Raw genomic sequence first — 13623 nt, forward strand, 5'->3', positions numbered from 1 at the left:
AGGATTGAAGTTTAATTTCACAAAAAAAGTGGCTCCACACAGTCCCATTTCAATGTCCTTTAATCTTCCACAAATCACACATTCAATGCACCTTTCCACTGATCATGTTAAGACATCCTTAAGATCATTAAACCTTCTTTACACATGGGAGTTATACTTGACACTGTACATGTATTATTTAAGTGTGATAAACTAGGCACATTCTAAAAGAAGACAGAAAAAATATTAACTCTGGGGGCGGGGGGGGGCTTCTCCACGTTTCAGTTAACAATTGAGTCTCTAAAATCGAGACATATAAAGCAAAAAAAAAAAAAAGTACAGTACAAAAGACATTTAAAGCATACTGCAAATAGGAAAACAGCTGTTCTATTTTTTACAATATAGACTATTGCCAAAGACGTCCCAATCAAACCTTTATAGTGCCGGGTCATTTCATCAATCATCAGTGAAATATAAAGATGGAATGTAACGATTTTACAGTCCTATTGTTTACACTTTAAAACAAATCTTTGTGTGCAGTGTTTTATATTTGAAAAGGAGGATATATTAAGTCACCCTATCTGATGTGGTAAAGGTATAAATTAGGTTTTAAGTTGACTTTATATTGCAGGACTTTTTCATTTTAATTGATAAAATAATGGTTAAAACATATTTTGATTTCTCTGTAGCAATATGAAATGAATACAGATCACATATGTACAGTCACATTTAGGCAAATATGAAGTGTGGGTAAATTTATACAGTACTTTGAAAACGCCCACACTCTGTTTAATTATTAAAACATTAAAAAATAAACTGTGTATTTATTTTGGAGCAGTGAACGAGTTTGGCTGAAACAGCCTTTTAAAGGTTTCCATTTGTACTGCTCTTAAAATAAATACACTGGCATGGACTCCATTCAGGTCATTTTAAAAGTAGGGGGGAGGGGGACGGACAAAATACCATATCTTGTTTGACAGCTCATTAGCTTGTCCAAACTTGCAGGTGCAAATCAAGTATGACCAAGCTAATCCTGGCTTCTTTGTAGATTATTACTCACACTAAACATGTGGAAGCACAAGTTTTCTCTTTCTTGTTCGACATTAATAAAAACAAAAGGTGAAGCACATTTTCACACCGGGGGGGGAACAAGATCAAAGCTAACCAGCAGTATAATATACAGCTAGACAAGAGGAAAACTTAACAAAAAGGAGTGTGAATCATGTCCCTTCAGTTTCCAAACATTTAATTTAACATTTACATGTACGTCAAGGCCAATGTAAGGCAATGCTCTTTTTTTGTCCTAAAACACCTCCAGGGTCCCACGATTTATCATTCTGTTGATGTTTTCTCCGTGTAAAAAAATGGAAAAAAACCCCATTAGATATTCATGAATCTACACTTGATTCAAAGAAAAAATAAAACAACTCAAATGACCAAAGCCCATTAATTCTCACTATGTGACTCGTTTATAAAACCAACTGACCTTTCATTTGTTGCTATAAACCTGAGTTTGTTCAACATGACAAACTGGACAAAGCTAAAACATACTTTTAAATCCATAACAATGTAAAAGCAGCAGAACATTATTCTATCATAGCGTAGTTTTAGTGTGAAATTTGAGAAATATCTACATTTCAAAAAACTGAAACTTAGCATTAAAAACATGTGACGAGACAGCTAAAGTGATTAAAAGTCAAAATGAGGACAAACATTCCCCTTTCATGTCCTTGTTTGGGCACAATTCAAAATTAGGTAAAAGGACTGTCAGATATAAAACATTTAGGATTAAGACAATAGTAACCTTAATCCTTATGGAGAACCTTGTATGAGCACAGACTTCATTCTGTTTAGCAACACAGGCCTCATCTACTTCATCTACTTGAGTCATAATCTTATTTCAACAGCACATTAAGCCCCATTTCCACCCAAACTTCCAGGTACTTTGGACCCAGAGGAAGTAATCTCCCTGTAGCACACTACTGTTTCCACTGCATCTGAGGAACCAGGTAGATCATGCAAATTAGACCCACATTACAGGAATGTAACAAAGATGGCAGCGTTTGGCAGTTTTAACAAGCCCTGATCTTGGTATTTACTGCTGCACAATTTGGATGTGATGAATGAGTGAAATGGAGAAATGCAGCAATGAATCACACGGAAACTAAGAGCATCCATCTCCACAGCATAACAGCTGTTTGAGTGTCTGATGGTGTTTGTGCTTTAGACTTTAATTATCTCATTCACTGCTTTATTCTTGCTCATCTTATCCTAAACTGGTCCAAAATCCTTGTTGTTTCCTTGTTTATGGATAAAGTGGCACATGGGTTCTTGTACTTTTAGAAAGTACCACCCCTGAGCAGGGAGGGGGGTAAAACTATCTCCCTGGACCTTAATTTAGACCCTGGTCCCTCTGGTGGAAATGCAGGTAGAGGAACTGAGTTCCTCAAAATGTTTTTAGTAACTGGGGAAAGCTCCTGGTTGAAACTTTAGATTACAGAGACATTAAAGTGGCGCGGTGGTTTTGTGCAGCACTAGTGGTTAGGTCTTGTGGCGTGGTCAACTTATGAATTACAACATGCATTTAAAAAAGGAGGTCCACAGACAAATATTGGATATATGGAGTGAATACGTACTGAAGTGGGTTGATCCACAATATTAGATTTTTTTGGTAAAACAGATCAATTCTTGTGCTGCATGTGACACTCATAAAACCACCTCCTTTGATTATTGGGTAAAAGATTTTGTTACAATCAACAAATGTGGCAGGTACACTAAATGTTTAGCTAACCACAAATCTTCAAAACTATTACAGTGTGTTAACAGCACACGTGATGATAGAAAGACCCTTTTTAAGTAGAACCAAGTAATCTCATTGCAGCTAAATTCCAACCATCAGACCTCCACTCTATCCCTACCAATGAGCTGAGCGGTGTCATCGTCAGTGTGGTGCCTGTCTTCTCCAGCGTCATCGCTTTCAGAGTCTGTTTCCTCATGGGGCGAGTAGTAGCCTTCATAACCTACGATGGGTGAGTCGCAGCATGCAGGGGAGGCGAGGCACTGGGCAGTGGTCACTGTGGTGGTGGCAGAATAGGCTCTTGGGCTCCCTGACGGGGATCCGGGGTTGGAGGGCCGAAGCAGAGGAGTGCGTTCAGAGTCTGCTTCGCCCTCTGGTCCTTCTTCCTCCCTGTGTCCTCCACTCTCCTCCTCGGAGTCCGACTCTGAGGGCTCCTGGTTTTGCCGAGTGACGCGCTGTTTGCACACGGGACACGTCTTCTTGGTCTGTGTGAGCCATGGGTCTACACACTTGCAGTGGTAAGCTGCAAAGGAAGAAGCATGTCAAGAAACTTAAGAAAAGACCTCCCAAAGGACAATTGCTATTGCAGCATTTTTGTTGTAGAGTGAATAAACAGATGATAAATTGAGGCAACCAATGACACAGGGTAAAAAGCACTTTCCTACACCAGAGACCATTTTCACTAATGAGAATCTGGTGAAGGGATCATATCTTTGAACTAGTGACTTCTATGGGCTGATCCATTTACACTGTTCCAGGCTATGTGTGGAAGTTATTAATGAGGACTGAAGGGTCAGAGGAACTGGGGACAGACCTTTTTAACAACAAACACGTCGACTCGTCAAAGCAGGGAAAGCAAAGGTGGAATTAACAACATTATTGATGACTGCAGTGTATTTAGGTCAGTCAGTTCCAGCACTCTGGTATTGTCCGTTCTTGCTCACTGACATGGATTACTGGGACACTGAATGTGGCCATCATTAGTGTTATTATTCACAGCTGTGCTTTTCCTGATTTGAAATGTCACAATATAAATAATATAAATATTGACTTGCAAGTCAGGGTACAATCCTATACTTTATAGTCAAGTTGTACAAAAGCAGTTGATGTAAGTGTGGTAGATAAGCCCCCAAAATACAGCACCATAACATATCACAATAATATGATATCCAAAATCTTACCATGTGAACAAGGTAAAACACGCAGCTTGTCTCCTTCTTCATACTCATCCAGACAGATTGCACACACATCATAGTCGTCCCCTGAAAGCGAGAAAAGTTCAGTTGGATCATACAAACTGTACATGAGGTATCAACTATTTACTATCTTCTGGTCTACAACTAGGTAACATTTATAGATGAAAGAAGCTTAATGGACTTCACTGTGTCTGCTTCTCAATATTCTTACAAACAGCAATGTATTACAGTAGCTTTAGGATATTTTCCCACAGCATCACAGATGGTTGGTAACCTAAACCGAGATGCTAAATTCGGCTTCGTCTTGTTTGGACACAACTTTGAAGTCAAGAAACCATGTAATTATCATAAAGCAGAACCAAACCCTAAAAGTGCTGTCCCTATTTTATTCTCTGTATAACTAACACCAAATAAAACAGAGAAAGTATTTCCATAAGAAATCTGCTTAATGCCTTAAAGGTCTGTGAATAAAATTAATGTTAACACTCTGTCAAAATGGTGAAAATGGTACGATCTTATTACCTTTAGTGAACCTGTGGGTTGGAATCCGCTTCAGTTGTTCCTTTGACAAACGATTTTTCCTCAACCTTTTTCTGTACTGTACACACCGTATGACCTGAAAAATATGAAAAGACCACATTAATGATGCTACGAGATCTGTACTGACATTCAACATGCAAGGATGGGTTTATTTTTCTGCTCATGTAGGACCCTGTCACTTATGATAAGAAGCTGATAGAAAAAAAGTCTTTTAACTTAATGAAAAGATGCGATGTCTACTGAATAAATAATAACTCAAGAGGAAACATTACTGGATGACCATTAGTTCACTATTTTATAACACACAAAAAAAAATACATATTCTAGGCTCCCCTTTGCTACCACTGATCCAAATAGTCATTTTTTAAAATCTTGATGACAGAACAATATAATGTAGTGCAGTTTAAAAATGGGTTATTTTAATTTAACCAAAAAAAATGTGTTACATATTAAATAAGCACATAAAGAGGCCTCACACTGTGCAAACTTACCAACACAACACACATCACAAGAATGATCATGCCAACTACTCCAGTGAAGGGAATCAAGTAGTATGAGAGTGGAAAAGAAAACTCTGGCTTGAGGATCACGTAGGCTCTGCATGTCAAGAAGAGATATAAAAAAAAAAAATCAGACACCAACATTATCATCAGCACGAAAACTGCCAAAGTCTGTGCAGTCTGTATGTGCTGGTCTGTGCAAATCTAATGCTGACCATTAAAAAGGTAGTTTTGACAATTGTTAAGTCATAGCAATGATTTCCTAAATGTATAAAAACAAATGTTGCATTGTTGAGGATTTTACTCACCCTGGTTCTGGAATTATGTAAGTCCTGAGCATTTGGGAGGCGTGGAAGCTGGTGAATACTGAGGGGATCACAATCTCCTCTGCAATTGTGTCTGCAAAATGAAGAAAAAACAAGAGTTTAGTTTAATTTTGGGTTTGTTTAATAAGGTTGTTGTGTAAAGTTTGAAAAATAAATAAAGACTGATGATTTACCATTGCTGTAGTTCATATTGAGCAGAGTCTCTGAATACATGTTGTGAACGATCGCAGCGCTGTATCCAGCTTGCTGTGCATTCAATACCTGAAAACCACTCCCTCACATTAGACCAGTTTGCTTCACAAACACTTCAAATTATTCAGTGTCACTCAGACTACATCACAAACATTTCTCACCTTTATATCAAAATTGCAATCATAGCGTCTGATAAGAACTACGAATTTGGTGGTGTTGGCATCGAAAGACGGTGGCAGTGGAGGAGGAGGGTCTATTGTTGTACAGCCATTAAGTGGACGGGACACCACTAAAACTCCCTTTAATACAGAGACAAAAATGTCAACCATCAAGGACTACAACATATCTTTTTGTTTATGCACCCTTTCTGCAATACTCTGCTCTCACCATTAATCCATCCTTAGGAAGCGGATATCCAAACAAGGCAGGTAGGTCCTCAAACAACATGGAGGTCATATTGCTGTGATGCTGTCAAAACAATACATGGAACAGTCATAAACTCTAGGTGAATTTGAGAAAACCTATTATAGTATTATAGTAGCTCCAAGATTACTTACAGCATAGATATAGGCATGTGTGGGTGACGGAGCCAGTACACTGCAGAAAACCAGTAAAACGATACTCATTCGAGCTCCCATGCACCACACACTTAGGTGCACCATCCTTCGTTAGTTACAGTTGCACTGGAAGGTAAGAAGCAACACATCACAATCAAGAGTGAATAATTACTTACAACCAGAGGGAAAGTGGGTTAGGCTTTAGGCCGAGGCTGATCGTGCAGTTAGATAACGGCCTCGCATTAACATACTAATGCAAATAGACAATTCAGGTGGTGTGTAAATACTTGCATGAATATGCAAACAAGGAACTGTAGACTAGCTCATCAGCATGTATAAAGATATAAGGCACTCTCTACTTCCTACATTCTGTCTTCATGGGGTGGCAGAGAAGACCTAAGCAGATAATACAACTACAGTGCAGTAATACAATAATACAAATGACCTCTCGGGACTAGGTTTATATAAACAAAAGGACATCTTTTGCACAACACATGGAGGCACATTGCATAGATTTTAACCCTCCACTGTAGTTACCTCAAAAAGCAATTAAGTGCTATTATTCTTGAGCAGCATGAAAAACAACTCTCACATGCATAACATTCATGAGAGTCGCTCAAGTAGCGATGTGAAGAAACTATTAACAAAAACTAGCATTGTTGGGCATATTTTAATATATATAATATCCTCACACATTTTTACCAAAACCTTGCTGATGTTTTGTTTACACGTCCTGTCAAAGGCACTATAGGTAGTTAAATTCATACTACACATTAAAAATTATGAACACCTCAAAATCAGCAATTCAGTTTCTCAGTAAAAAGGGGTGAGGACCAGATAGTCTCAAAATGACTGAATGATCAAATTGTAAACTTGGCAAATTGCAAAACTGTTGAAAAAAAAAAGTGTTTTTACATAATATCATTTTCAATGTGGCAGAGCATGATCAACACATAATTTACACGTGGAGGCCTTTATGTTGTTATAACGGGGTACAGAAACTTTTTAACTCCAGTTATACATGTGACAGTAACTATTAATAGACAAACATGTTGAAGGAGTCAGCTGCATTAGGGTGAGGTCAGATAAAAGCAAAGCTCGTGTTGTTTATGATTATAACAAGTTAGTAATTAACCCAAGCCAGTAGATACTGCTTGTTTGAACATGCTGAAATTAAACTGTGCCTACATATAATCGACGTAGAGTTCAACCATTGTTGTGCTCCCAGTAGGAAGTGAGCGGGCAAAGCTGTGTTGCAATATTAAACCTGTTTACTGTGTCGCTAATATTGTTAGCTGCTCTTGGTCCCAACAGGCGAATAATTACGTCAAAGCAGTCTTGGCCTGCTGGACTTTGGGTTCATTAGTAATTCGGTTTTTATGATTGGTATAAAAAAACAGTAACATATCAAAAGTCACCATAGTCCATGTTTTTAGTGTGTAGTAGCACCAACCTCAGTGTCCTGCTAATATCGGCACCGCTCAGGTTATCCCAGCTGTCTTCCCTGGGTTTTCTCACATGTCACCGTGTAGAAACGATAAACTTCGGTTTTCTTCACAATGTCTAAACTAGCTACTTTCTCGACAACAGGTAATTCTTCAAGAAAACGACCAACACAGAAAGGATTAACGTTAGCTGGCTAGTGTTAGCAGATGTTAGATAACGTTAACAGTTACGTTAAAGTCGGGTCTGTGACAGATTACTATATGTCTCCTTTAAAGCCCGACAACATCCTATCATACAAAGTTCATAGGATATAAACTGATACTAAGTGTATCCGCTGTGAAGACGAAACTGCCCGTTTGCTCGGTTTACCAAAGTTGCGTTAGCTTGCTGCTACTGTAGGTTTGTTTGTTATTGCTTCTTGCGCCTTGGCTCTTCTTTGTGAGCTGATAGCAGAGTTACTCACTCACAGCAACCTGACGCACAGCGACACCAGTGGCCCAAAGAGAAACAGCAATGAACTGACGACCCTGCGGGTTTGCCCACAAACAGGGCACCTACTGGGCTTTCTATGGCCCGTGGATGGCAACATGTGGATCAAATGATTCTGAAATGAAACTACTACTGAAAACCTAATACCTCTAATTAGATGATTAAGAAAAACTAATAACATTAAAATATCTGTAGCAGCCAGTGATTATGATATTTTATAAAGGAGTAGGCCTATATGAGCTGAGTCTGAAGTTTGTATGCTGATGAGATGAGACAGACCGGTTTTACTGCATTTAAATGATCCAGTCAGCCAGGTCTCAGACTTACATCTGCAGGTCACATCAAGGAATTTTCCATTATTCATGCATGTCATGTGCAAATGATTGGCCCCCTACCAGAGCATATATGGGGTGAAAACAGAGGTATTCACAACTGTATCAACACTGCCCTCAAGTGGTAGGATCTCTGTACTATCACATAGTGTTGTACTGTGGTCAATCTATCATGACTGTCCAACTGCAGTGCAAATATCTAAATGAATACTTAGCTATGTAGGCCTAATGGCTCTAGTTGATCACCAGGAGTTGATAGAAGGAAGAAACCAAAGGATGCTTCATTGAGACTATGAAAGTAGGCAGATGCAAGTAAATGTATAAGCTTACACACACACACACACACACACACACAAACACACACACACACACACACACACACACACACACACACACACAAGGAGAGGTGTTAGGCCACCACATGCTGCCAGCTTCACCTTGGTACTGATTCTACAGTCTCTGAACTCTTCTAGAAGGATGGACACCATTCTTCTAAAAGATATTCCCCTCATATGTTTTTTTAATGATGGTGGTGGAAAATGCTATCCAACACATCATTCCAAAATCTCCCATAGGTGTTCAACTGGGTCGAGATCTGATGACTGTGAAGGCCACAGTATATGATTCACATCATTTTCATGTTAATCAAACCACTCAGTGACCCCTTGTGCTTTATGGATGGGGGCATTATCATCCTAGAAGAGACCACTCCCATAAGGATAGAAATATTTCATCATAGGATAGGATAGGAAAGTGATCACTCAGAACAACTCTGTATTGATTTTACTTACCTCTTGGGGAACTAATGGACCCAAACTATGCCAGCAAAATGCCCCTCACAGCATAACAGAGCCACCAGATCCCCTCACTGTAGGGGTCAAGAATTCAGGCCTGTACTAGCTTGTCATTTTATTTGTCACCTGTTTGTATATCCATATGCAATTAGCAGGACAAGAAAAAGAAAGAAAAAGAAAAATAACTACTGTCTGCAACAAGAGAGTCATTAATAACACACAGTTGAATAAGTCTTTGAAAAGAAAGTCTAAAACTGTTATAACTGTTTGTATGATAATATATAATTTTTCAATTACAGCCTGTTTACAGCATGTTGCCTTGTAAAATGATTGAGAAGAAAGGCAAACTGCATTTCTGCAGCAAATAGAAGCCTAAGGGTGCTGACAGAAGAATGTTTTTCCTCTCACGCTCATTTTTCGTCTAATAGGAGTTAGGTGGCCTACTGAGTAATCCCTCTACTGCCAATGTCAAAAACTAACCTGCACTGTAAGGTGTCTGTGATGCCTGCTGCTGTAGTGATATTTTCATGAGGTGCATGGTGAGTCAATGAATCATCCTTTTTATGATTGTCTGCACGCTCTTCTTTTTTACAGAAGAAATAAATCAGTCTTTAGTCAGTTGTGGAATCAATCTACAATTTTCATGCATTTCAGACTGCTTGTCAGGAGACAAATATGCTTTTCATTGTGAATTATCCACCCACACATTTACTGCTGACCAGTATAATATTAATGGTCTTGAGATTCACAGTCTTAGTATGAAAATTTAAGCTTACCATTCTTTAGAAAATTAGTAAGTACATAAGTATAGGATGAATAAAACTGATGGCATACTGATGAGTTTGTTCTTCTTTCTATGATTGCTTGATTTCCAAAAAAAAGATCAAACTGCAGTACTATACTGAAGTATCAGTAGAATGATCCTCTGATGTCTAAGATTATGAGTGCCATATTTCAGTTTCAAGATATCTTGCTAAAGACCAAAGTCTTTAAGACTAACAAGCCAGCTGTATGAATTTTTAGGCCCTGCCAAGCAAGCATATAGCCAAACAACCACTCAAAAGTGTTTTACTTGCCCTCTGCTTTCTATATGCTTGGATAGCATCCAGCCCTTCCCCTAACTGGGGAGACTCATATGTGAGGAATGAATACTTTTTTTTTTTAATTGCTTTTCATAAATTGTTCATTCATAGCTGCTGTAATCCCTGAGTAGTCATAAGGCTCCTTTCGCTCACATTTTATCAAAAGATTGAAGAGTAAACCTTTGAGTTAATCTTTGGAGAATATTCGTCATGTTTTAAAGTAACGTGTACAGTACAGCGAAGAGCTGTGTGATGTCTGAACCCCTTTAATCAGTCAGGTTTGTCAAAATCCACCACCAGCTGTGTGAATCTTCAGTGTTATAAAACGACACCATTTGCCTGCGTCTAAACTGAACAGCAACCAAACACTTGCCTTTGGGAGTTATAATTACATCATCTGAAAGTCAGTCCACTATTACAGTTGCCAAGGCTCCCAAAGCTGACTTGTGTCCCCGTACAGTCTGTACAGACCTTGGGGTCTGGGTCATACCCTGTCTGTGCAGATCCTGACCCTTGGATGATGAAAGAGTTTCTTTTGTGAGTGTTTCCATTGCATCATCGTATAATCTTGTCACTGAATGATGTAAGAAGGATTATGTAAACAAAATGAAAACAAACATAACAAACTAGATTTGAGGAAATCACGCAATTATTTTTTCATCATACAGTATATATGATGCACATTGCCAAATGAATGAAGAAAGATTAACTTCTAAAGCTGGGCACCTGCATTCAGCTTGTTTGTTGTATTGTAGGATTGTGTGAATGATGAATATGCATGTATGTTAATGTAAATGTAAATATGTATTTTTAAAATCTGCCCTATAGCTGCATACATTTTAGACCCAAGTCACACAACAATCCCTGCTGCACAGAGGTCTGACATTTGTTGTAAAGCTAAGTATATAGAATAAAGTCTATGGTCTTGAGGATCAAATTGAGCAGTGTGTCATGTGATATATCACCGAGGCCTCTAACAAATTTCATACACCAGTCATAATCAAATTCCAGATGCTTAAGAAAATGCAAATGAGTGCGCGGCTTGACATGTTTGTTTATAACAACCAACCAAACAAAAGAGACATGGATACACAGCTTTAGTGGAAAATGAAAGATATTAAACAAAAGCTATATGAGCTCTCTTCACCATCAATTCGTAATTTTACATGATCTTATAGTTTCAATCCAAAATATTTTACTCATACTGAAGATGTAGAACTATGATTTCAATGAGTCCATTCTGAATTCTAGTTTGTGTAGTGAAAGGGGAAAGATTTCAGCATGACTGTCCCCAACTGAAATAAGACCAACTTGGATTAAAAACATGAACTGATGAGTACAAGTATGACCACCAAGAGATCTATGAATTTAGATAAACATCAAATCACATTCTGATAAGCAATCCTACATTATATGTAAACAATACAAACAAGCAAGGATGTTTAATATAGTATTTTACTCCACCTAAGCCATTTGAACTGCATTAAAATAAGCAAAAAGAAACCAAAAACTCCAAAAGCAGCTAATTTAACATTCTAAAGTCCGCCATGTTACATCAGAGTAAAAAGCCCAAAATAATCATCCACAGCTGTCTCATCTTCTGAAATGCTTGGTGTCTTCTTGCCAGGTTGAATCACATTTTTCAGGACAGCATTGACAGAGCGAACATGCATTCCTGTCCCACTTTTTTCAGTTCTCATAGAAAATGAGACACACAGCACCTGGGATTTTTTTTAAAAAAGAAAAGAAACAATGAGTTACTTTTCATCAGCAAACAAAATGTAAACCGTACGTTCACATAACTACAACTGAACATCAAAACTTACAAAAAGCCTTTTCCACAGCCCAGAGGTCCAAAGAAAAGTTCTGTGGGTAGGCAAACCTTTCTACACACTCCACTTAGACTTGGGCAAGACCACGGGAAGGATGCAGCCTCATTCTCAACAGCTGTAATCACAGATGGGAAACATTGCAGCTATGTTTAATGTCAAATCTTTTACCTGAAGAAGATAATAATTACGTTCAATTATCTATCATTTCTGGAAGCTTAAAAATGTGCAGCGAGCATGAAGAGATATAATATCAAGACTTACCATTGAGCAGCAAGACAACCAAGAGCGCCAAAACCATCACACGATAACCAGACATTCTTGCTTCTGATACTGTCGCTCCAAAATGCGGGTTAGGCCCGGGTCTGATTGTATTTTTAGTCTGAGGGGAGGAGTGAAGATAATATGAAGCAGCATACTGGTCACTAGGTTTTATATTATAGAATTATAAGCATCCTTAAGAGAACATAGTTTTCCTAATTACATTTAAGAAAACTACATCACTGAGCCAAACTTGTGACCCAGTGTTGTCATGAGACAAGAGACAAACATCTCCAAGAAAACACTTTTTTCAGCTGATTTAAAACACATGCACATCTTTAGCCCTCATTACTCTCTGAGATTGAGATAATAAGCATGTATAGACAAGGGTTTTTTTTTCTGTGTTAAAGGTCACAGAAGGTATTTTATAAGAAATTGTCATGAATGCATCTATTTCTGTTGGGGAGAGCACATAGAAGGGAGCATTTTGTCAACAGCATTAGGATTGAAATCGCAAGTTGAGCATTTCAACTTTTCCCAGAATGAATTAATCAAAACTCCAATGAAAGAAATCATTTAGGTTTGAATAATTTAGAAAGAAAACACCATATAGTTTTTTAAAGAGCTTATTCATTCTCACAAACAGTACTTAATTTCTTTAATCACATTACTCTTAGTTTTGTTGTTGATTTTGGTGCTGTGTCTTCAATAATACAAGCTGTGTTACAGCTGTTTTAATGACAGAGGTGTAATTGTGTTTCAGTGACTCATGCAGGAACCACTTTTGTCACGGGTCGTAAATGCAAATTGGTCTTAAATGAGTGAAAACTGACAGGGTTGCCATGTGGTGGGGTTATGGCCTCCCTACATCAGAGAGGAACTGGCTTAATTCTTTATACAGATCTTTTGTATTTTAAATCTGGTTAGACATGGAAACTCATGACTGCAGCATTGCTGCTTCAATATCCTTGACCGTACTGTAAAATCAGAGAAAGTGTCACTGTCACACGGTTGTCATTTTATAATTGACTGGTTGCCAAACATCAAAATGCAGGTTGCAGAGGAAAACATGCAGGAAAAAAGAGAAAACAACTGCAAAAATGTTCATAGAAAACTCACGCTCACTGGCTAGTAGTATCTTTATTCAGGGGGCTTCTGTTATCTTAGAAATTAAATCCTGCAAGATTCCCAGTAAGATAAGAGCAATCTGCAATATTTCTAGTAGATCAGAGAGGGGTGTCCCAATGCTAGCCCCCACTGACAGACCTTTTACTACTGCTTCTATTGTTTCTGTTTATGGACA

At 38.2% G+C, this 13623-nt stretch overlaps 1 protein-coding gene across 1 annotated transcript; it reads right to left on the bottom strand.

Annotated features, from left to right (window-relative positions):
* Positions 1-1542: 1542 nt before the first annotated feature.
* rnf167 (ring finger protein 167) lies at positions 1543-7949 on the bottom strand. The gene is made up of 10 exons (XM_053332016.1): positions 7541-7949; positions 6088-6213; positions 5918-5998; positions 5692-5829; positions 5512-5599; positions 5321-5411; positions 5004-5109; positions 4495-4588; positions 3958-4038; positions 1543-3299 (listed from the first exon to the last, which is right to left on the bottom strand). The coding sequence occupies exons 2-10, from the start codon at positions 6190-6192 to the stop codon at positions 2875-2877; spliced, it is 1209 nt and encodes a 402-aa protein (XP_053187991.1). The 5' UTR covers positions 6193-6213; positions 7541-7949; the 3' UTR covers positions 1543-2874.
* Between the last annotated feature and the right edge of the window lie 5674 nt (positions 7950-13623).

The sequence above is a fragment of the Scomber japonicus genome, chromosome 13 (assembly GCF_027409825.1).
Source record: "Scomber japonicus isolate fScoJap1 chromosome 13, fScoJap1.pri, whole genome shotgun sequence".
Lineage (NCBI taxonomy): Eukaryota > Metazoa > Chordata > Actinopteri > Scombriformes > Scombridae > Scomber > Scomber japonicus.

Bases quoted from the DNA above. Each gene is read 5' to 3' on its own strand.
- rnf167 (XM_053332016.1), bottom strand. From the start codon at position 6,192: ATGGTGCACCTAAGTGTGTGGTGCATGGGAGCTCGAATGAGTATCGTT. The intron at 5,412-5,511 runs GTAAATCATCAG...TTCATTTTGCAG, and splicing joins CAATATGAACTACAGCAATG to ACACAATTGCAGAGGAGATT. The intron at 4,039-4,494 runs GTAATAAGATCG...TCTCGCTTTCAG, and splicing joins AACCCACAGGTTCACTAAAG to GGGACGACTATGATGTGTGT.